The following is a 25492-nucleotide window of genomic DNA, read 5'->3' as shown; positions in this document are numbered from 1 at the left end:
ATAATATCTTTCAGTGCCACATTCAATAAACTGGGAAAACTTCCCGATCGAGAAAGCATTATACTAGGCATACCAATGGAGATGAAATGAGATGCGTTTGGCTTAATATTCGGAACCCAAGTGTTCCTCACATCAGCAACAGCAGTGAGTTCGACTCCTATTTCAAAATTCTTTGCAGTCATTATGACAAGTTGGTTTCGTAGAGCACATGAAAGTACGCGACACTGATTGAGGGTAGTCTAATCCGCTATTATTATCTTGGTAATGGCAATGACGGTGTTACTGAATTGCTCATAGTTAATTTCACATGTACGAAGATACTTGCATTGGGGCTTCCATTAATACGCTTTGATTGCTTAAAGCTGCCTTAACTTTACTGGCGATGAGTTGTGTCACATTGCTACCTTGTGGTGTGAACTAACACATGCGCGCACGCTCCTTTAACGAATACTTTAAACTATTTCAATGAAACCGATGTCCTCCTCTAAGTCATGTGCAAGAGAATCGAACAACACAAACGCTTCGAGCTTTAAGTTTCACGGTAAGCGTTTCTCTGATGTCAAAGTTATACCTTTTATGAGAAGAACGCGACAAAAAACACAACCTTATGATGAGCGTAAGTGACGCGGCATCGACAGGTTCAGGCGTTCTACAGCTGCATGAACGTTGCCAGCGCCTCGTTTTGTCAGCACATGTGTAATGCTTCTGCCCGTACGTCTTTCCAAAGGTTCATGACAGCAGAACCAGCCGTCTTTTCTCTGATGGTGGCCTCCAAACGTCGCAGTTGCTCGGGAGAGAAGTTTTGCTTCCACTCTCCAACCTTGCCGTTCCTGACGAGGTCATGAAGCTTGGTGTCTCCTTCGTGGGCCGCCTTCGTCGATGGGTTCAGTTTCTTCAAAAGCTCGTCCACGTCTGGGTAGGGATTCTCTGTGAGGTCGAAGACCAAGACCTTTCTCATGCTGTCGGCGCTGCTGCTTTGTATGATCGCATCCAACAGCTTGTGCCCTTCCAGTCCATTTTCCTCCAGAGCTTTCCAGTAATGCTGGCCGATGAAGCTGGCGAGACAAAGCACCCCTTTCCGTATGTCTCTTTGCAGTTCTTCGTACGTGAGAAAAAGAACGTTCGGCTCGTCCTTGAGCGAGTAACCGGCCACCAGGTGCTCGAAGTAACAGCCGTAAGGAAGACATCCTGTGCAGAAAGCCTCCAGGAAATCATCGAATGTGCCGTCTTGAAAGCGATAGAAGCTCAGGGAACGCACCTGCGATTCGAAAGAAATCCACCCAAAAAACGTATTGGCATCAATTTCTCCTTGTATGTTTCGCGGTCCTAATGCCGCCAGACACGGTATTTTGCAGCGAAGCGCTATGCCCGATTCTGTATCGGTCTTATCATCTTCCGCTCCACTCACGGGCACCTGATCATGTTTATAAAACGGATGGAGCATCCCTCTTATCACTGGGTAACTCCGAAAGGTACGAAAAAGGCATTAGGCTTAGAAAAAGCACCAAACCTAGTAGCTTGGCAGGTAAGTTGTCGCACTGGATTTAAAGCAAAGTCAACGTGATATGCTGCATAGACATATTTATTTAAGTAAGCCGAATTAGTACTATAACATTTATATTAGGAGATTGTGCGTTATTGCATTTCAAAAGTCTGGGCGTTTAAAACTGCATTATTCACATGAAAAATCCAGGAATTAAAATCAGTGAGTGGAATGTTTACATACATATTAAAGAGAACAAGAGTAGAGAATAAATGCCGTTCTACTTGTGCTCCAGTGCAGTCGAAGTGGTTTTGGCGCAAATAGTAGCACGCACTGTTGCCAGAACGTTAAAGCAACTTTGTCAATGTTGCGGCAACGTTGTGTCTACATTTGGTGCTACCTGGCATAATTCTTATCCGACACTTGGATACGTGCAACTATTGCCCTCATCGTCATTAGCCTTTCTTACGTCCACTTTAGGACGGAAGTTTCTCCCAATGATCTATTCGCCCTGTCTTCCGCAAGCGGATTCCATTTTATGCCTGAAATTTCTTAATTTACTAGCTCCAGCTGACTTCTACTGCGTTTAGAATCCCTCGGCATCTGTATTGGTGCCCTGTCTACCGGTCATCTGTCCTACGCATTATATGGCCTGCTCAGGTCCATGTTCGTGCGACGCATATAGGTAATACGAAAAACGCGTCTCGTTATTTTTGTATTCTCTGTGCAATAACATGTTTCTGGTCTATTACGAATCGTAGGAGGGACGCTTGTTTCACTTACATGGTGGTATAGTGACACGCAGACGTCCCAAGGGTTGCGAGCAACGTAGACATACTTCGCCTCTGGGTTCAGTTTTTCCAAGCGCAATGGCAGGTGTGTGCACAGCGTTCGTAGAGGAGCTGTGGTCGCGCATGGCGGGATCTCTGCGGGGTATTCAACAATAGGAACGCGTTGTCGAAACTCCATGTATTCGGCGAACGGCTTCCCTTCATTTAGGATCAGCTGTATGATGTACTGGACCCAGTGAGCACCACTTCTTGGATATGACACTTGCAATATGTCGCCTTTCTTCGCCACGAAGCGTAGAGCATTCCTGATGGATTCCGGAGTCATAAAAGGGCACCTCGGCACGCCGTCGATGATTTGCGCGTAGGGCTGGTGCCTGCTCAGAGCCATGAGACCTGAGTTGCACTTTTCGAACACCTTTTATTCCTTCTGCGAAAACGAAAAAAAAAATTATAAGCAAACACACCACATCTTTAAGATTAAATTGATCGCAATGTACGTGCTGCCGATAATGAAAAAAAAAAAACAACAAAAAACTCACAGTTTCGCCGCAAGCGCGAAGCAATGAATGCGATAGCAAGAAATTGCAATGTCACACGAAGATCCAGAAGCAGCTCGATACTTGCCGCGCGCTGCTGAAGTACAAAGAACGATGCCCGAAAAGAACGCACAGGCATGCTCAGGCCAAGCGTGAGCTAGCAACTGTTGCAGTTGTTACGTCTTTGTGCTTGAGCTACGCGCTGCAAGTGTCGACAATGGAGAATGACGATGATGATGATCGCCTGCTCTCAGATATTTTCTTTTCTTTTAAACTGCGGCGCCTGGAATGACCCCCTGAGTTTCCTGCCATACGGGGGCGTTTGATGGAAGGTGTGCCTAGTGTTCTTTGTTTTTTTTTCCTTCCACATCACGAGTGGGTCAGAAAAGGGCCACTTTGTCGGGTAGGGCAGTTTTTGAATTGAATGAAAATTAGGTGCGTTGCGTCTGCAAGTGTCGACCATGGAGAATTAGACGCTCTTAGATATTTCTTTTTTTTTTAAAGATGCAGCGCATGGAGTGACCCCCTGCGTCTCCTGCCACACGGGGGCGTCTCATGTAAGGTTGCCCGGTGTTCTTTGTTTTGCAGCGAAAGCTGTTATGAGATCATTTCAGCGGCCGTTTTCGGTGGCGTAGTTGTCCGCCGCCGCCGCCGCCGCCGGTGTCCGTAATCACTATCGCTCGAAATAAGAAAAGAAAACGAAATAAGAAAAAAATTTGCAGGATGGAACAGGGTTCGAACCTGGGCCCTCTGCGTGGGAGCCCAGTATTCAACCTCTGAGCCATGCCGGCGCTTGAAGCTGCTTTGCAAAAAGGTCCTATACAGGCTTCATGTCGGGAAGGAACCACATTAACATATGCAATATAGCGTGGTTACATGCGTTTAGCAGGTAACACGGCTCTCCGTAGAATGACGAAAAATGGCATAATGCCTGCTTTCCTATTTCTCAAAAATTACAATGATTTATAGCGTAGTGGGTTCCTCGCAAGTGCACTTGTATTGGTTTCCAAGGAAGCCCATAAGCGCATGATCTATTTCCTCGGGGTCGCAATAAAGTTCTTCGCCCCGACCCCCTCTCTCTCCCACGTCAACGTATGTTATACAGCATAGCGGGAGAGGGAAATAGCGATCGGGCGTCACCCAATGCAAGTTACATAACTGGTGGGCCGGTTAAACCTTCCAACCCACTACAAAGGGCTGAGCCATAATTCTTCATCGCCATCAGTCGTCGCGTCAACAAAGTGCACATAATGCCTTACAGACGTGTAGCTGATGCCTCGCTTCTCCGCAGAATGACGAATAATGGCATAGTAAGTGCTTCCCAACTTCGCAAAAATTGTGATTTTTGGTGTAGTGGATACCTTGCTAGTGTACTTGTATTAGTAGCCCCAAGAGCGCTTACAATGGGCTCTAGAAACGCCGCTCTTCTAGCTTTCGCTGTGACTGTACTGCGGTTTCAGCGCAGGCCTGGCGTTTTTTTTTTCTTTCCTTCCCCATCACGAGTGGGTACAGGATAGGGCCATTTTGTCGTGCGCGTCTCAAGGGCAGTTATCAAATTGAAAGAAAATTAGGAGCGTTGCGTGATAGAAAACACGCTCAAGTTCCTCCGAGATTGGCTTATCACCAGCAGTAAATGGTGTGTGTAAATTGCTCGCCGTTATTTCGCCGCCGTATGCATCGGGCACGGTTGAGTTGTCTAATGCAGCGAGGTGGGGAGCGAGGGATCGATGGTTCGAATCAACGGTCGGGTGCTGCGGAATGTCTTTCTTTCGCTTTAATTTTTCTTTGTGCCTTTTTATATGTATACATACATATAGACATCCGGGACATGACGACGACAGCGACGGCAAAAATCAGACGTGAGTGTCCATATACTTCCTATCGCAATAAAACGAATTGCTGGAGAGTAATAACGTGGGGTTAATTTATGTAGCATAACGTCCAGAAGTCTTAGTGCTGGCGGGAGGAGGATGGGATGAAGAGCCCTCGCCTTCTGTGCAGTGAAGCGATACAGGATTGATTGTGAAGCCGCAAAGACGACAATAGGTCTTCGTTCCGTTGCGCAGAGATAAGTTCTACCGCGTACTTTGAAAAAATCGCCAAAGAATGAACACGTCAACCGACAAAGCGAAAATTTCTGATGGGGATACATTGTTCTAGACCGCAATCTTATATGCTGATACGAGCCCTCTACGCATTCCCATAGTATCACCCCCTAAAGAAAGCTAGTACAGGGATCAGACAGGGTGCTAATACATTCAGCCCCTTATCTAATATTATCCGGTTTAATGTCACACTGTTTTTGACAGTTTCAATGAAGCATACAATAGTGCCTGTCCTGAAGAAAGGTTCACTACTGCAGGATTTACAATGAATTACCAGTAAACCTTTACGTGATTTTTGGACATTGGCACCGTGTTCTCGGGCACTGTGTTCACACCGTCCCGTCGGATCAATAGACCTCTTGCACAAGAAAGTGGTATCTATAAACGAAATCACTGGAACAGGAAAGGAAGGTGATCCTGTGCATCTTGTCTCACCGGTTTGGTCTGTCACCGTTGTCGCGCGACCGCATAACCCTGGAATTTTTTCTAGGAGCTGAGAAACCAAAATTTCTACTACGTTAAACGACTTTGTTGTCTGAGCTCCAGACATATGTGCCATTTTAAACCGCGCACAACCACGTCCATCACGCGCTCGAATGTGGGAGGTGCCTTGCAGAAGCCAAGGAGCATTAGTTCGTACAAACCGTCAGGTGTGGCAAAGGCAGTCTGAGCACGATCGACGACTGCTACGGACACCTGCACCTTCTATCTACACAACTTTAGCATGCTTTATGTCGGCTCACGTTGATACTCCCGCTGACTTACACACGCTTCAAAGCACTAGCATTCATACGCCACCTCAATATTAATTAATCGGAGGCATGAGTTGCGTAGAAGAGGGTGGGGAGGCCAGGTTGACCCCCCCCCCCCTCCGCAAACTCTTTCAGAAGAAGTTCTTGATAATATCTCGTGTGAGCCACGACTTTCAATAAAAATCTCCTTACTGTATTGCAACCACTGATAACTCATAATTGAAGGTTCCAGATCAAAAGGCGCCAAGTAAACCACCACATATGCGAAATATTGGTGTTAAATAGCAGTGCCACCATGGTCAAAAAAGCCAATTATACGGTAATGGACTCATGAGTCGACTCACTCAGACTCACATAGAGCCGTGAGTCTGAGTTGGAGTGCGTCTGACTGAGTAACATTTTGGTGAGTTTGAGTCTGAGTGAGCCCGGCTGCGAGAATTTTCAGTGAGCCTGAGTCCGTGTGAGTCCAGTTGATGAATATTTGGTGAGTACTGATGATTCATCAACTGGACTCCCACAGGCAGCTAGGAGCGAATCGAGCCATGTTTTTTTCTTATCTGGAAGCACTAGAGAGGCCGACGGAGCGTGTGACAGTCGGACGGCGTCTCGCCGAAGCATCTCGTCAACCTTCTCATGCTGAAATAGTGCGAAAAACAAACAGTGGCAACTAGATATGTTTATATTAACGCAAGTGGAGTTTTGCGTGTCTGTGACGCAGGCCAGCGTGGAGAGGGCACTCTCGGCGCTGAAGCATGTTACAGAGAAAGCTGTTATGACATCGCTAGAGCCTATTTTGACGCCATAGCTGTCTGCCGCCGCAGCCGCTGCCGGTGTCCGTGGTTACTATCGCGTGAAATGAGAAAAAATGAAAGAAGAAACAGATTTCTAGGATCGCATGGGATTTCTACCCGCGCGCTATGGTCGATTATTCTACTACAGAGCCACGCTGATGCTTTAAACTCCTTCGCAAAAATACTCTATACAGGTGTCATGTCGGGCGAGGAATCGTGTCAACATATGTACTATAGCATGGCAGAATAGTAAAATAACGACCTGGAATGCTTCCAACCCGCTACAAACGGCTCAGCCCATTAATCTTCATCGTCAACCGCCACAGCGCAAAGTGCACATAATGCCTTACAGATGTGTAGCTGGTACCACGATTCTCTGAAGAATGAAGAAAAATGGCATAGTGGGTGCTTCCCTGCTTCAGAAAAATTACGATTATTTTTGGCATAGTGGGCACCTTGCATGTGTACTGATATAGATTCCCTAAGTTAGTCAATAATGGGCTCTAGAAAGGCCGCTTTTCCAGCTTTCGCTTTGACAGTGCTGCGTGTTCAGCGCAGGCCAGGCCATTTTTACAGCGAAAGCTGTTTTGAGATCACAAGGGCCGTATTTGGCGCCGTAGTTGCCCGCCGCCGCCGCCGCCGGTGTCCGTGACCGCTATCGCGCCAAGGAAAACCAAACGTCCCATCCTGGAAATAAACTTTCCAGGACGGGGTTCGAACCTGGGCCCTCTACGTGGGAGCCCAGTATTCTACCTCAGAGCCACGCCGGTGCTTCAACCGCGTTGCAGAAAGACCCTATACAGGCTTCATGTTGGGAGGGAACCACATTAACATATGTAATGCATGCGTGGTAGAAGAGTAAAATAACAACCAGGCGTCAGGCAACGTGAATTCTGTAACCAGGCGTCACACAATGCCAACTGCCAAATGAGTGGGTTGTTGAATGCTGGCAACCCATTACAAAGGGCTCTGCCATAATTCTTTGTCGTCATCCGCCACAACAAGGGGGATCAGCTTTGGGCCGTCCAGAGAGGGCACGATGCGGCGGTCAGGCTAAGCCTGCCCGTCCCAACGTGGGAGAAGCCCACTGCGCGCTAGTCGCGTCTCTCAGGACTATATTTAATAAAGTTCTACCATCCATCCGCCATAACATCAACAAAGTGCACATAATGCCTTACAGGTGTTCAGCAGGTACGAGGGTTCTCCGCAGAATGACGAAAAATTGCATAGGCTGCTTCTCTACTTCACAAAAATTATGATGATTTATAGCGTAGTGGGTTCCTCGCGAGTGCACTTCTCCTGATTGCCAAGGAAGCCCATAAGGCTCCCATGATCCATTTCCTCAGGGTCTCAATAAAGTTAATTCCCCTCTCTCTATCTCTTTTTCACATTAGCGTATGTTATAAAGCGTGGTGGGAGAGTAACATAACGACCGGGCGTCACACAATGCGAATTAAGTAACTAGTGGGTTCTTTAAAGCTTCCAGCCCATTATAAAATGCTCAGTCATAATTCTTCATCGTTATCAGCCGTCGCATCAAGAAACTGCTCATAATGCATTACAGATGGTGCCTCACTTCTCTGCAGAATGATGAGTAATGTCGTGATGGGTGCTTCCCAACTTCACACAAATTATGATTTGTGGCTTAGTGGGTACGTTGCTATAGTGCACTTGTATTAGTAGCCCCAAGCGAGTTGATAACCGGCTCCAGAAATACCGCTTTCCTAGCTTTCGCTGTGACTGTGCTGCGCTTTCCGCGCAGGCCTGGCGTTTTTTTTTAATCAGAACAGCGGTCTCGCACATCAGAGGGCACACTCAATGACATGCTGCTTCTGAGATCGTGCTCCCTCCCTCGACACAAAGCATTGATCGCGCTAAAGAAATGTCTAATTGACTTTTGAGAAAATAAATATTATTACTTTGAAGGGTACTGGTTTGTGCTAGTTGGTAGGAATTCGAGGTTGCTTCTGCTCCTCTAAAGAACGAGGGAAGAGCGTGTTTTACCCCTGTCCCATTTTCTTAAGAGGAGCGCAAGTGACTATACCGCAAATCCAATGTTTTTTTCTGATTAATTTAATTTCAAATTTTTGAATACAAATAAAAACCATTACGAACCGTTACGGAACATTTTGTTTTCGTTCAGGAAGAGAAACGGAACGGGGCTTGTTGCTGTGCAACGAACTAAATCTGGAACGAAAAATATTTCATTCCCAGACTTGTTAATTGGTTCGAGCACTGTTAATTTAGGCGCTATTAATTGATCGAAAAATCCCAGCCGAGTGTGTTGGCGTAGAAGAATGCAAGGACGATAAGCTCGGCGTTGTGGAGGCCACGCTCAGTGAAGTGACGGGCAATTAAAACGGCTGTAGTGCGAACACGTCCTCCATTTGGTATGGAAACCAGGCGCGGTCACTTTTTGATGACTGAGGTTGGAAACGCCCGCTCTGCGTCGACGACAGCATATGTGTGTGGGTATCCACCACAAAAAGCTCGCCAATATTCGACGGCCAAGTTTGAGGTCCCGAGCATTTCTACAACGGCGCAGTCCATACCCGCTGCACTGCGGCGGCTAGGTTCCCTCATTTGCAGTGGTGCACCGATGACGCGACGGTGACAAGACGTGGCTCGCCCGTGCTCAACGAAAATGTAAAGATGACGGCGCGGCATGACGATTGCCTGGCATCTCGCAACATAGATATCAACATGATTGCTCTAGCATTTTAAATTCCCTGCATCTACTACACTGAACGAATACGGTAATTACACGCTTCTACATCACAATAATTTCAAGCTTAGACATCCATATGCGATATGCATGTACACATTTATATGTCGCTGAACTTGTACAGGCATGTTTGTAGCATCGGCCAGACTTTTTGTTATATCAGACTTTTTGTTATAGTTGGCATTGCACTTTCTTGTTATTTCGTTATGTATTTTCTTTCGATGTTTAGTTTGTATTCTTGTATCCACTCCTGCATGGGCCGTGAAAAGCCTGCAGTATGTTCAAATAAAAAAAAAATCAAAACGTGCATAATATATTGCCTGTGCTGTACGTTTTTTTTTTTTTTTGCGAAAACACGTAAAATCCGCTACGTGCTCCTCTCTCTTTCGAAAGCGTTCCTGCTGTGTGAGCGCGTTGTGACTCAGTGCACCTAACTAAGCACATCCGGTGCAGATTAGCATGCTCATCTACATAGATCGCAGCACCTGCTGTCAAAGCGTAGTTTCGCACTTTCAAAGAGGGAAAAAGAATAAGACTGTTCGATGCATCTAGACAAAACTCTTTCTTACAATATGTGCGTGTTGCAAATGCATCAACGAGCACACACGTTAGTTTCACTAATGATCCACTTGACTGATTGATCGAAATGTCCCGTATCTCAATTTTTGCTCCAAGATTGCACACGCTAGACAGTCTTGGTGTCGAAACGGCAGTCAATATATTACCTAGACGAAACGTGAGTGAAACCGAAGGTGAAAAGTGCTGCTCGTCCTAGAACAGTCAGGTACTCGGGGGGTTTCTGGACGTCGCCTCCAGCTTTCGTTTGTCGCCATGGTGTCTCAGTGGTTGTCAGGAGCCCTCGACCATGACGTCTAGGACAGACTGAGCCGGCTTTGCGACGCTAAGCCCCGCAAAAATCAAACAACTTTTATTTTTTATTACTGCACACGCAAGCGGCGCACAAGTTTATGCTTTTTCACTCACAATCTATAATACTAATTGTCGTTGTTTTACGTCTCAAAACACGATATTATTATGAGAGACGTAGTAGTGAAGGTCTTCAGATATTTCGACCTACCGAAGTTATTTATCATCATTATCATCATCGTCACCAGCCTGACTGCGCCAACAGCAGGGAAAGGCATCCGCCATACTTCGCCAATTAACCCCGTCGTGCGCTTTTTGAGGCCACATTACCTCCGGAAGCTCTCATTCACGCGCTTGTCTTTCTGCCTTTCCTTCGCGCGTTTGCCATCTCTTAAGATCCAGTCTGTCACTCTTAATGCCCAGCGGTATTCTTCCTTTCGCGTTACATTCGCTGCCCATGCCTATTTCTTCTTCTTGATTTCGACTAAGATGTCCTTAACACCCAATTTTCTTCCTGGCCCACTCTGCTGTTGTCTTGTCTCTTAAAAACATGGCTCTCCGGTTCGTCCTCAACTTAAATCCAGCCTTTTTTCGCAAGCATCCACGTCACTGCCTCGTAGGCAAGTACCCGTAAGATGCAACTTTTACATACTTTTTTTTTTCGGGGATAGTGGCAGACTTCCATTCAAAGTCTGAGAATACCTGCTGAATGCGCTCTACGATATTCTTATTGGTATAGGTACCTGTTCTTATGGTTCAGATCTGGGCTAATACCTGCCCCAAGTAGACATCTTCCTGTACCACTTCCAGTGCATTGATACCTATCGTGAAGCGCTGTTCTCTTCCGAGACCGTTGAGCATTACTTTAGTTTTCTGCATATTAATTTTCAGTCCTAGCGTTCTCATTTTCCCGTGCAAATCAGCAGTGATGATCTGCAGTCTGTCGCATGAGTTACTCAGCAAGGCAATGTCATATACGAATTGCAGGATACTAAGGTGCTGTCCATTTGCTCTTATCCCTAACTGTTCCCAATGCAGGACTCGGAAAACCTGTGAGCGCGGTTAGTAGCATTCGAGCAATCGCATCTGCGTGCCTTACACCATTCTCTGTTGGAATTTTATTGATTTATTTATGGAGGACTATGGTAGCTGCTGGACGCGCTGTAGATTTCTTCCAGTATTTCGGTATATGGATCGTCTACGCTCTGAATTAGTTCCTGCGTCACTGATGAGATGTCGACCAAATAATGCTTTTTCGCAGTTTGTCAGAGCGATAAAAGGGATTGGTTATATTTCATGAATTTGTCAATCAGTTAATTGATAGTTTGAACATGGTCTATTGCGGTTCTTTAATGTGTACCTAAATATTTGCACACATCCCTCTAGAATTTCGTCGCCATGGAAATGCGGCCGCTGCAGCCGGGACTCGCTCCTGCGGCCTTCGGGTCAGTAGTCGAGCACCATAACCAACAGACCACCGTGGCGGTTCATAAGACTCACAAGCTCAGATGTATTTTCTAAAAGAGGCTCTGTTTTCTGTGCATTCAATATTCACTCTGTTGGTAATGTCGTTGCGACCGCCACCTGGGTGCTAGCTTTTCTAACAAAGAAAGCTCACGGGGTCCTTTATGCATCTATACACATCAGATTCACAATATAATTGCTGGGGTTTCACGCGCGAAAACCACGACATGACAAGATGCACGCCGTTGTGGAGGACTCCAGATAAATTTCGACCACCTAGTGTTCTTCAACGTGCACCTAAGTATGAGCACATGGGCGTTCATTGCATTACGCGGGCCGGCTCTCCGGCCGGGGACCCCAACACGCGCCGGGAGCCACTCCTCTCCTATCACGAGATTTGCTCGCACTATAAGTTATCTAGAAAGGAATTCCCCTCACCTCACTCAACACTAAATAAAGCACAACAATTAAAGCTTAGACGGCTGCAAACGCACAGTTACCCCAGCCCCTACATCTGCAGCAAATACCTCCCAGATATAAGGCCAGAATGCCCTAAATGCCAAAACCCCAGGTGCGACTTAAAATGCTGTGGCAGTGTCCCGCGCTAAACGCTAGCTTCGGGTCTCCTGCCACAGAGGAAGACTGGATCAACCACCTCAGGAGCCCCGACAGGGCCCTTCAACATCAGGCCGTCCAGAAGGCCCAAAAGGTGGCTGGTGAGCTCCGACTCCCAGTCCCCACATGGGCGGAGCCACCGGGCCGGCCCCTGTAAGGGGTACCCAGGCCCCTTCAGGACCTTCAATAAAGGCAATTCTCTCTCTCTCTCTCTCTCGCCATCGAAGTGGGGCCGCCCTAACCGGAAATCAAACCCACGCCCTCTAGCTTAGTAACGCAATACCTTACGTGCTACGCTACCACGCCGGGTAAAACGAAACGATGGCCAAACCCATCCGGTGTGGCGATTTTGCCGTGAAATTGATATGAACGTTACACAATCTTTTATTAACTGTGATCAACGCCCCTTTTACTAATTGAGTACCCCTAATTGACGTTCAGTAAATTATTAAGCACTCACTATTTTGCTTTTACTATATTCGTAAAATTAGCTTTCACGAAGCAACTATATCACTAATTCACATTATCACTATTGTAACTATTATCATTCAGTAGCTTTCACTGATACTCAGTGTGCGGCTTTGCTTTATGACCATCATATATGTGATCAGTCTTGAGTTCACTCGATTTTGTATTAATTTCGGTCCCTTAGATGTCGGGAAGCCGCTCTTTTCATGCTCTCCAAGCGGCGGGCGCCGCTCCGCCAAATGTTTGTACAACCTCTGAGGCGCCAAGGCATCGTCATGTTCTTCTTTATCTCCTCGATCTGATGCTCTTGCAAAAAAAATGACCACCATGCTAACACCGTTTTTATGTTTTCGTACACGAACACAGCAATGCTGAAGCAGTGCATCCTCCATTGAGGCGCTGGCTGAAGTAAGCGCGAGCTCGCGAGTATGAAGCCACTATAGGCGCTCGCGTGGCTCCAGTTTCTTTTGCTTTCGTGGCTTTTATATACACAAACCATCTTTTCGCTTGGTATGATTTCTAATTAGACCTTTTGGCTGACAAAAAGAAGATGGTTTCAACTGCCTGTAGGCGTTTCGTACAGCATAAATACAAATGCTACTATTAATGTGCATGGGTGCTTAAGACAGTCCCGAAACGGGGACACTAACAGAAAGCATACGCCAAAAACTTGGATAGTTTACATTTAGTGGCTAACATGGCAAGTGCAGCAATGGCCGCATGCTGCTTGTGGCCGGCGTGATCGGACTGTCTGATTACTGCTTTGTAACACCTACGCTTGATACTTCCTTGCTGTGGGAAGCTTCATTTCATAAAAGAAACAGATCCTCTTACAGTTTTTGCAAGTTTTTTCTAGTTTATGCGTTTCGATGAGATATTGGACTTACCAGTCAATGCTTGCGACTGTGCCGATGGAAAGGACGTGTGCCGTCGCGTATGCGCGGCTTTCTGTGCCTTCGTCGCCAAACGCCCTGCGTTACTTCTGAGACGCACGGACTGTACAACGTGAGCTTTGTGATGCCTGAAGCTTTTGCGATGTACACGAAGCCGTGCCGCAGAATGCAACCTCGTCTCTCACATGCGTGTGTCCTAATTCAAGCGCGACTAACGTTTAGGCACCCTGTTACCCTTGTTACCTTTCCCACTTGAGGCCGCTGCGTGATAGTATTCCGTTATTCCTTTCATGGGGGAGGAGGAGCACCACAGCGTCGCACGCCAGAGACATGCCAGCTGGCAGGTGTTATTGCTCTGGCTACCCGCCTACGAAAGAGCCACCGGAAAATGGGAGGCAGGCAGCTTATCTGCCATGTGCTCTGTTCAGCAGTTGTTCTGCAAACTGTAGTCACCTGACTCACAGTGGGATACTGGAAACACAAAGGCACAATGAAAAATTCACAAATACCCTAGCGTGATTATAGTGAACACGTGGACAGAAACTCTCGAATATGCGTATCATCATACCCAGGAATTCGGGACATCGCTTTTAGTTCACCTTTTTTCACACCACGTGGCGTACGGACCTTCAACGTTTAAAATTCGCGCGATGGCGCTCGCCGTAGTCGCGCGGATCGAGAAAACCACATTACATAAAAAAAAGCACGACGACGATATCCGCTACAAGCAGCGAGAGCGAAACTAAAACGACGACTAATAACCGCAGCTCATGCAACGAGCGGCCGGTTGGGCTGCTCGACCGTGAATTAGTAGTTCTGTTGCAATGAAAGGAGGCTTACATGTCGCTTGGCTGCGCTTGATAACGACGAACTCTCGAAAGAGCGTGCTGCCCTTCTTCGCTTCCCCCGCCTCTTCAATATATTTTGACCGATTATATTGTTGTTGGCTCCCACGGGTTTCTTAAAAGAAAGCAAGAACGTCCTTTAGCGCTGCTGTTTTTGTAATGTGAAAAACCTAACTTCCAGAAAATAATACATGCTTGGGAGGCAGTGATGACGATCGCGGGTTTCAAAATGTGCGGACAGAGGCTTGACGTCCCTAAATTTTGTTGGCCTCAATTCATAAAATCAATATCTTGCGCTATTACGTGAAGACGTCTGGCCGTGTTATAATCTCTGCCACAGACATTTTTCTTGAAAGCTCAATTAACAGCAGAAGTAAAGAAAGAATACTTTTGCACGCAGAATATTGTTGAATGATCTTCTTAAAAAGAATCATTTTAAGGAAGTCACCTTAGTTTCAACAGCGCGTTTTTGTTTTTAAATAACATAACTAAATACGTCAGAAAGCACCGAGTTCACTATGCGCATGACATGCTACCCAGGCCGCGTTTTCCTCTCGGCTAAGTGTTGTTGAAAGAGGGATGAAATAGATTAGACTGATATAAAGTATCGTGAAATCCGCCTTCTTGTTTGACTACCTACGCCGGTCTGCCACCCTCCACGGTGGTGTAGTGGTTAAGGTGCTGGACTACTGACCCGCAGGTCGGGAGATCGAATCCCGGCCGCGGCGGCCGCATTTTCGATGGAGGTGAAAACACTAGAGGCCCGTGTACATAGAATTAGGTGCGTGTTAAAGAACCCCAGCTGGTCGAAATTTCCGGAGCCCTCCTCTACGGTGTCTCTCATAATCATATCGTGGTTTTGGGACGTTAAACCCCAGATATTATTAACGCAGGCTTTACCTTTGTCACGGCGAAGGTCTGCAAGCAGAGTTCTTTCCCTGCATTCCCTTACGTACCGTAGGCAATGTATACATACTCTGTTTTGCTTACGTGATGAGCCCCACCTTTTGTCTCTTTTGCATCGTGGCGCTTCTAGAGTGGCCGTATTGAGCTTCTCGAAATGGGAGGTTAACTGGAGTCACGTGCTGCCGTCAATAACACTGCAAACAGTGTGCTGCAGTGCGCAACTCACATCTCGCAGGAACTGTGGCCACCTCTGAAAGTCACGGCCTACTTTTTGAGTATTTTCATGCTTTGTAGACACGATATTCGCCTACTAATCTACGGACCGAATTTCTTCTACAGACCGAATATCTTGAGCAGCGGAGAAAATTCTTGCGATTAAAGTTTTTTCATTCCATCTTTTGTGATGAAATTCGCATTAAGAAAAGTTTGTACATGATGAGCCCATACTACGTGTCACATAGAAATGACCACCACTCGAAAAAAAATCCGTGAGGTCACCTGTCGTACCGGTGTCTTCGCTCATTCTTTTTTTCCTCTCACTATTCGTGAATGGAATGAGTTGGATGCGTGTGTTGTCGATCTTCCCGCTGATGCTTTTCGTTCGTCACTACAAGATGTGTGCTTTTCGTGAACGCGCATCCACTGCTGCGCGAATGTGCTTGACTTTTTTGGACTGTACAACGCTGTGATTTTTTTTTACCCCCCTACAATAATGCCCACTTGGGCGATGTAGGTTGTACTAATAAATAAATAAATAAATAAATAAATAAAATAAATAAATAAATAAATAACGAAATTCTTCGCTTTCCTCGCATCCCTCATTACCATCGTCTCAATCACACAGTAATGCCAATAAACACTAGAGGGTGCTAAGTAATATCATTAATTAAGGCGAGAGCGTTGTATGGCTCGTGATTTTCATAGTTCCTAGTGACCCGGTGAGGTTGGAAGCGCGGGCTCGTGCCATACCGAGCAAAGGTAGAAAGCTCACCCCTCATGACTACATTCGCGAGAAGCACTTCTCGGAGAGTAAGTTCCATCATTTGTTGAAAAAAAAAAGCGCATTGGGTGCCTTATGCACTAGACTAAGACGACTCGAAGTCGAAAGTCTTCTTGTAGTCCTTTTTACCATTCGATGTGTCTGTTCTGCCCCACCCCCGCGCAAAAGCATTCTGCACCTAACGTGGTTTCGCACTCCCTCCAGGATCGGAGGGAATGCAAGCTTTCTGCACCTCACCTGGTTTTGCACTGCCACCATGTTCGGCCCACCGATCACAGAGGCAGTGCAAAGCGACAATGCCATGTGATGAAATCACGTGAAGTGACGTCATCGTGCCGTCATAATTACGTCACAAATTTTGGTCGTGACGTCATAATAACGCCACGTCGTGATGTCATCACGTGATGATTTTTTGTTGACACGGCCAACGTGGTACGCCGACGCCGATGGTCAATTTTCGGATTTGATGAGGCATCTAAGGTTTTCGCCTTAACGATTATACCTAACCTACTGAGTTCAGGTTAAAAAAAATTAGCGCAGCTTGCAGGAAGTCGCGCAAGGCTGGTTCACACTAGAGCTGCTCGACTAGAAGCAGAAGAGGAAGAAGAGGACGCAGATGAAGAAGATAACGAAGAGATCGAGTGCCGATTCATCGCCAGGCCTGCGCGGTACACGCAGCACAGTCAGAGCGAATGCTGGAAGAGCGGCCTTTCTACAGCCCATTGTAAACTATCTTGGGGAAACTATAATATACGCACACAGGCAAGGTGCACACTACGCCATAAATTATCGCAATTTTCATGAAGCTAACAGCTTTCGCTGTAAAAATCCTGCTTTCAGCGGCGCGAGCCCAATTGGTACCAAAACTCGAGTGGGTCGTTACCGGAGGCTGTGCAACAACGGATGCAGAATGCTTCACGCTGAGGGTAGGACGAACGATACAACTGACTAAGGACGTTAACGTAGTTTAATGAATGTCTCCAGAGCATAGGCTACTGTGGTCTATTTAGCGTCGGCTAAAGGGGCTAAATTTTATTCCAGCGTCGCCGACATAATGTGCACCCGCCGTGGGGGCAATTTGCTGACACAGTGTGGCGCTGCTGAGCGCGAGGTCGCGGCTTCTATTCCCTGCCACGGCGGCTGTATTCCGGTGGGAAAGAAATGCGAGAACACACGCTTACATAGGTCTGTTAATTAGAAGCATGTTCTAGAACCCCAAGTGTTTAAACCTATTTCAGAATCCCCCACTGCGGCTTGGCGATAATGACAATTGTGGTTATGGCACGTAAAGCCCCTTAAATTACTATTATTTACGTAGGAAAGAAGGTGACTCTTAAAGGATCGTTTTCTTTGTTAGACACAACATTAATGAGAACTAACAGACACCCCCTATACTTTCCTTGGCGTTATTGTCTGTTAGTTCTCATTAATATTATTTACGTAAGCAACTAGGGCACAACAAAAATAATACGTGAAAAACAACCCCGTACACACGCGTCATCATTGATGCGGGAGTGTCACGCACCGAGTTTCGCCTAAATAATATTCTGTATGTTGTATCACAAGCATCTGCTTATCAAAAAATTGGGGTACGCTTAAGCTTGGCCTTGAACAGTTGAACGCGATAGCGATATCCTGCCCCTAGTGTGTACTTCCACCACTTAGTACATACTTCTTATTGTATGTTTTTACTCCAGAAGTTAAGATTGTGCATTACTGCAATGTAATTGACAAAGTACAATGTGGTCGCATAGCCGCAGCACGCCGAGCTTTGGTGTCTGCCTTCTCTGCCTCCGTCTTGCGTGGCCACCCTTGTTGTCGTGCGGCACTTGACACTGATGCCCCACCAAAACTCCCCGATGAGGAAGACACCGCAGTGCGGTTGGCGCTTGTAGACGACACAGTATCCATCACAAGCCTGTCAAGAGCCCGGGGGCGTGAGAGAATGCCTGTGCGCGTGACGTTTTTTTCGAAGTATCATTGCACCCACCACGTGTGTGTAACAAAATAAGCGCACTAAAGTGTGTGCCTTATGTAATTGGTATCATGCTATAAACCAGGAGCAATTATGCGCGAGAAATATTTACGAAGTTGCGATGCACCACTACGTGGTCATAAGGGAATACGCGCAGTAATGTGTGCGCCTTTCATAATGGGTGGCTGGCTTTCAACCACGAAGTCGCTATGATATTCACGTGGTGTGACGCCCGATGGCAATGTACGCTTGTTCCACGCAATATAACGGCTATATTACATCTCCTACCGTGACACCTGTATACAGGACGCGTATGTTTGTGAAGCTTGAAGGTACTTTCAGTGCAGTTCTAAGCTGAATCAGTGCGGTTTTTGACAGTAAGATCCTCTAATAAGTATTTATTCTCTAGTTCAAGAAAATATCTATATAGGTAACGCCATATTCGATAGGTTATTTCCTGCACCTTTGTACCGCTATATGTTGAATTGCCCGGACACAAGGTGCTCGTGCGTGTGAAGAAAATGCCTATTTCACCAATATCCAAGACAATCTTGAACAAAGTGCGTACACACACGCTGCCTGTGAAGACCTGGTTAAGCAGCAAAAACATCTTTGCATCTTCAGTTAATTGCCGCCTCTGTGAAGTTCCAGAAACCATAGAACTTTGCTTTATCAGCTGTAAAGACGCCGTACTCTTTTGGGACGTTCTACGAAGGGCTTTTAAAAAATACCTCGATTAAAATTCGTATAGCATACGTTATCTCGTGCCACCCAAAAGCCATTATATGCCTGTTGACATGCTCTTACTAATGGGTATGCACAGTTTATGGAAAACACGCATGTTAGACAGGCATGCGCAACCCATGCTATCATCGCGGTTGTATTTCATTCAAATGGTTCTTCAGCTAAAAGACTTTTATCAACAATTAGAATTTCAACCGGACTGGTATCCACTCTCCATGAAATGTACTGCTTTGAAACCTCTTTAGGACTTCTATGTAACGCTTGGGCGCTGGTAGAGGCTGTCTCGAGTATTTTGTTCGCTATGTATGCTAATTACGCACTTGTAATAAATACCATGAAATAGAAAAAAAGAATCGGGGGCGTGGCTGTGTGGTAAAACGCCTGCTTGCCACGCAGACGGCCTGCGTACGATTCTCACTCGGACTCAACATTTTCATTATTTATTTTAGTTGCAGCTTTCTTGATTTTTCGGTCACGGACAAGATGATGATTTTTCGCTCACAACCGACGACGCCGACGGCGGAATTTCTGCGAAACAAGCTCTTTAACGCTACTGCGTTAAAAATCCAGAGATAAAGGGAGAAGGCTAGGCTTTTCCTCTAGTCTTGCTTGCTTTGTTCACTAGGCCGTCTTCTGGCGCTGATGTCGCATCCGAAAAGCTACGGCGTACTGTGTCTGTATTTTCGCGGGGTACAAGTCAAGAAATGGCTCCTCCTGGTCTCTGTATATATATATATATTGTAACGAAGAGGAAGTACTCTGGCGCAGAGGCAGCATCATCGAGTGTGCAGCAGAGGCTCGAGCTAGCGAACTGCTCTCGGTGCATTGCGCGACCTCTCACACAACTCCTCGGCGACAGTAAAGATCTATCATCGTGGTCCCCTGCCTGCGACGAAGCTTTCACCACCTTGCGACGGCTTCTCACGACGCCACCCATTCTTCGCCATTTCGACCCTCAAGCTCCAACTGAGCTCCATACCGATGCCAGCGGTGTAGGCCTGGGTGCTGTGCTCGCACAGCGTCAACCTGACCACACAGAGTACGTTGTGGCATACGCGAGTCGCACACTTACCAAGGCAGAGACCAACTACAGCGTCACAGAAAAGGAGTGTTTGGCCATCGTATGGGCGCTTGGCAAGTTTCGCCCATATTTATATGGCCGTTCTTTTGACGTCGTGACCGACCACCATGCGCTGTGCTGGCTTTCGACGTTAAAAGACCCCTCTGGCCGCCTTGCTCGCTGGGCGTTGAAAATCCAAGACTATGACATACGCGTGGTTTATCGTTCAGGACGGAAGCATGCTGACGCGGACGCGCTTTCCCGTTCCCCTCTCTCCCTGACGGCCACTGCTGACTCCGCATGTGAGAGCACATTGTCATCTCTTGACTTCGACAACATTGCTGTGGAGCAACGCAATGACCCGTGGACATCGTCTCTTCTCGACCTTCTCTCCGACCCCTCTAAAGTCCCAACATCACGAACGCTCCGGCGCCAAGTTCCGCACTTTGCGATTCGCGACAAGCTCCTCTATCGACGCAACTATTCACTAGAAGGTCGCAAGTGGCTGCTCGTCGTCCCGCGAGCCTTGAGGGCGGAGATCTGTTCCTCTTTTCACGCTGACCCACAGTGTGGCCACGCAGGAGTCTTCAAGACGTACGAAAGACTGCGACACCGTTACTACTGGCGTGGCATGTATACCTTCGTCCGCAACTTCGTCCGCTCTTGCCGCGAATGTCAGCGCCGAAAATCTCCACCGCACGTCTCCGCCGGTGAACTACAGCCTCTGCCATGCCCTTCCCAACCTTTCGATCGGGTCGGTATAGATTTTTATGGGCCGCTTCCATTGACTCCTACCGGCAACAGGTGGATAATAGCTGCAGTCGACCACTTGACACGCTATGCCGAGACTGCTGCTCTTCAAAGTGCTACAGCACAGGATGTCGCCACTTTCATACTGCGCCGTTTTGTGCTGCGTCATGGAGGTCCTCGAGAACTCCTCAGCGACCGTGGCCGTGCCTTCTTATCCGAGGTCGTTGAAAAACTGCTCGCTGAGTGTGCTATTGTACATCGCACATGCACCGCTTATCATCCCCAAACAAATGGCATTACAGAGCGCTTTAATAGAACTCTTGGTGACATGCTCGCTATGTACGTCACACCTGATCACTCTAATTGGGACCTAGTTCTTCCATTCATAACCTACGCCTACAATACCGCGACGCAAGCTACGACTGGTTTCTCCCCTTTTTACCTCCTCTACGGTCGTCACTCTTCCCACACCATTGACACCATTCTGCCCTATCGACCGGACACGTCCGAATGCCCGCCGATCTTGGACGCCGCCAGACACGCAGAAGAGTGTCGCCAGCTGGCCCGCCGCTTTACCTCCGATGACCAGAACCGCCAAAAAGCAATCCACGATGCCCAGAACTCGACTCCCGTTTTTCTTCCGGGTGCCCTTGTGTGGCTTTCAGTGCCGCATCGCACACCAGGGCTCTCTTCCAAACTTCTTCCTAAGTACGATGGGCCATACCGCGTTTTAGAACAGACTTCTCCAGTGAACTACCTTATTGAGCCTCTCACGCCGCCGTCTGACCTGCGACGTCGTAACCGCGAGGTTGTACACGTTCAGAGACTCAAGCCGTATCATGGTTCTACGGTCCCTGCAGACGACTAGTCGCCAGTATGGCTCCTTTTTTTCACCGGGGCAATTGTAACGAAGAGGAAGTACTCTGGCGCAGAGGCAGCATCATCGAGTGTGCAGCAGAGGCTCGAGCTAGCGAACTGCTCTCGGTGCATTGCGCGACCAGCGACCAGCTACACACTCAATAAATCGCCTTTATAATATATATATATATATATATATATATATATATATATATATATATATATATATATATATATATATATATATATATATGAAAGAAAACTAGTCACAGTGAAAAACATAACAACATTTATTCAACATAACAACATAACAATGTCATGTTTTTCGCTGTGACTAATTTTCTTTCATACAATTAAACTAATAGCCAGGAACATTCTTTCGAAACCATATATATATATATATATATATATATATATATATATATATATATATATATATATATATATATATATATATATATATAATATAAAGAGGTTTATTAGCGGCAACGATACACGACAATACAGCGACAGTCAAGGCGGGGCTGACTCATCACGAGCTGCGTTCTCTTCGAAAAGAGCCGAAGACGGCGACCCACTAGAAGGTGCTCGAGAGGACGACCCATTACCAAGCTCGAACGCTTCGCTACAATGTATATTATATTGCAGTCAGATTGCAAGTTGTGAAATCCACAATCCGACTAGACGCTTGAGACGAGTGCGGTTTAAACCGATGCACTGTGCAGAAAACAATAAACCAGGTGGAATATAAATGCTTCAGGCTTTCATTTTTGATAATAATAATAATAATAATAATAATAATAATAATAATAATAATAATAATAATAATAATAATAATAATAATAATAATAATAATAATAATAATAATAATAATAATAATAATAATAATAATAATGATAATAATAATGATAATAATAATAATAATAATTGTTATTATTATTGTTATTATTGGGGTTTAACGTCCCAAAACCACGATATGATTATGAGGGAGGCCGTAGTGGAGTGCTCCAGAATTATTGACCACTTAGGGTTCCTTAACGTGCACCTAAATCTAAGATTTCTTCCAGTATTTTTATACATGGTTCGTTGACGCCCTGATTCCGTAGTGCCTGCATGACTGCTGATATCTCGACCGCATCAAATGTCTTCTCGTAATCTATGAAGACTATATATAGGGGTTGGTTATATTCTGCGCATTTTTCTATCGCCTGATTGATAGTGTGAATGTGGTTTATTGTCGAGTAGCCTGTACAGAATCCTGCTTGGTCATTTGGTTCATTGAATTCTAACATGGTCTTCATTATATTAGCTATTACATTTGTAAAGAGCGTGTACACAACGGACAGTTAGCTGATCGGCCTGCAATGTTTAAAGTCATTGACCTCCCCTTTCTTATGGATTAAGGTGATGTTAGCATTCTTCCAAGATTCTCGTACTCTCACCGTCAAGAGACACTGTGGCCACTTTTTCTACACAATCTGTCCACCGTCTTTCAACGGAGCTGATGTTACCTGATCCTCACCAGCGTCAATTGCCTCTTTGGATTTCCTCTTTGAGAAATCCTCTAAGGATTTCTTTACTTCCCGTGTCGTTACTGGTGGGATGTCCGATTCATCTTGCCTACTAAGGCTTCTTCCGTTATCGTCCTGGTTGTCCCGGCTACTGTACAGATATTTGTAAATCTCCTCAGGTATGGTAACTATTCCATCCATATTGATAGTGACTTTGCCTTCTTTCTTCCTTAGTGCATACATCCGGCTTTTTCCTGTGCGCAGTTTCCTCTTCACCCCTTTGAGGCTGCGTACGTTCTAGAGATGACTAATAAAAGCATGGGACGAAGTCAGTCACGTGCGAGCCGGGCCGCGTTCTTGAGACCCTGCCCTGTAGCAAAAATTAAATAAAACGATACAACTCGGCTTCCTAGATGATGTCCAGGAGCGTTATATGCAATTCGCGGATACATTTGGAATCAACCTCCATCGACACTGTCGACGAGCGCAAGATGAGGTTGTGATATATAAAGAGTACTCGAGAGAGCATAGTCAGCGTTTACTAAAATAAGGTATACATTGATTAGACCGCGTGCGCGTCGCTCGCACCATATATATAACAAATGATAAGATTATATCGCCCTTCATTGATACTAACTCAGTTGTTGCATTTTAGAAACGCTGTTTGTACTTTTACGTGTTGGCTCGCAGGTGAATGCATACCGTAGATATGTGTAGTCGTGCGCAAGATGAGTCTCGAACACTGAAATTACCTTTCAAATACGCCATAGCGGCTAAACGCAGTGAGCAAGCACAAAAGTGTTCATAGCACCAAACGCTGAGGTTGAAAATTGTCTATGGCAACTCAAGTACGTCACATTCGCATTAGTACCTAAGTATTCACACACTAAACATGAATGCGGTGTTCCGCTCATATTACTGACAACAGAACGCCGTGACCGCATCGGCACGCGATAACGCACATACCGCTTTACTGCTACGTCCGTTATACATACGCTCGACAATACCTACACTGACTTCGTTATTCCTTTCACATTTGATGCGCAGAGATACATGCAGATGCGTTTGGATATGTGGTCTTTTACGATGTAGGAATATTCAACGACCGGCGATGTGTACGTTCCTTTCGTTTCGCGCTCCCTCGGCGCCAACGAGCAGCGGGCGACCGAACGGCCGTCTCGCTCGATGTACACACTTTTCCCGTAGTGCGCCACGCTCCCGCGGGGCGTTCTGGGAGTGCTTGAAAAGGTTTATTGGGAAGAATCTCCCAAAGCATTCACCCTCTCCCTTTAGGCTATCATATTATGCTTTGCAATCATATCCCTCAATTTATTTTTATCATATATCTGCACCTAATTATTAATTGCCTATAACATCAGTACATATAATTATTCCTTTAAATTGCAGAAGGGTGTCTTGAACGGTCATTTCGTACAGGTTACCGTGTTGTAAACAGCGCAAAAACTGGACGATGGCTAAGGAACAAACAACAGAAGCGCTGTCCCTTAGCCTTCGTGCCGTTTTCGCGGTGCTTTCAAAGCAGTAACATGTAGCAACTGGCCCTTCAAGACACCCTTCTGCAATATGTTTTTCTTACATCAGGCTCTTTCGCACCCAGTGTATTGCATAACCCATCAATGTGCGAGCGTTGTTTTATTGCGATAGCAATTATATAGACAGTCTCGGCTGCTTTTTGTCCCTCCCCGCCCTCATTCACCGTATATGTATAAGTATGTATACATATATATAAATGTCCCAAAGAAAAATAATTCAGAAAAATGCTTCCGAAGCGCGGAATCGAACCAGGGACCTCTCGCTCCGCAGTGAGTGGCGCTAACCACTACGCCACGAAACGCGGATTCTCCAGGTAGCTAACGGCGAGCGTTATATACACACCATTTACCACTGGCCGGACTCATAATAATAATAATAATATCTGGGGTTTAACGTCCCAAAACCACGATATGATTATGAGAGACGCCGTAGTGGAGGTCTCCGGAAATTTCGACCACCTGGGGTTCTTTAACGTACACCTAAATCTAAGTACACGGGCCTCAAACGTTTTCGCCTCCATCGAAAATGCAGCCGCCGCGGCCGGGATTCGATCCCGCGGCCTTCGGGTCAGCAGTCGAGCGCCATAACCATTAGACCACCATGGCGGGGCACTGGCCGGACTCAGAGACGGCAGGCGCTTGTAAGCGTTTCTTCATTACCAGCGAGATGGCGCGAGGAGCGCAACGGGCGCCCTTAAAAGTCGTCGGCCAGCTCACTCGCTTCTTCTAATATTTGCGCAGGAAGAGCCTTGCCCTTCCGCTGACTGCTCGCGCGGTAGTTGCTGCCAGGATTCGCATTC

At 46.4% G+C, this 25492-nt stretch overlaps 1 protein-coding gene across 2 annotated transcripts; it reads right to left on the bottom strand.

Moving 5' to 3' along the window:
• Nucleotides 1-495: 495 nt before the first annotated feature.
• LOC119397915 (sulfotransferase 1C2) lies at nt 496-13658 on the bottom strand. Of its 2 annotated transcripts, none has more exons than XM_037665222.2 (2): nt 2267-2639; nt 496-1258 (listed from the first exon to the last, which is right to left on the bottom strand). In XM_037665222.2, exons 1-2 carry the CDS (start codon nt 2597-2599, stop codon nt 686-688), a joined length of 906 nt encoding a protein of 301 aa, XP_037521150.1. In that variant the 5' UTR covers nt 2600-2639; the 3' UTR covers nt 496-685. The 2 variants fall into 2 exon arrangements, 1 of the variants encoding a protein (XP_037521150.1); XR_007416419.1 differs by lacking the exon at nt 2267-2639 and adding an exon at nt 13485-13658 and having other exon boundaries at nt 1157-1258.
• Between the last annotated feature and the right edge of the window lie 11834 nt (nt 13659-25492).

This window comes from Rhipicephalus sanguineus, chromosome 6, assembly GCF_013339695.2.
Source record: "Rhipicephalus sanguineus isolate Rsan-2018 chromosome 6, BIME_Rsan_1.4, whole genome shotgun sequence".
NCBI lineage: Eukaryota > Metazoa > Arthropoda > Arachnida > Ixodida > Ixodidae > Rhipicephalus > Rhipicephalus sanguineus.
This window is presented reverse-complemented; position numbering and strand designations above follow the sequence as displayed.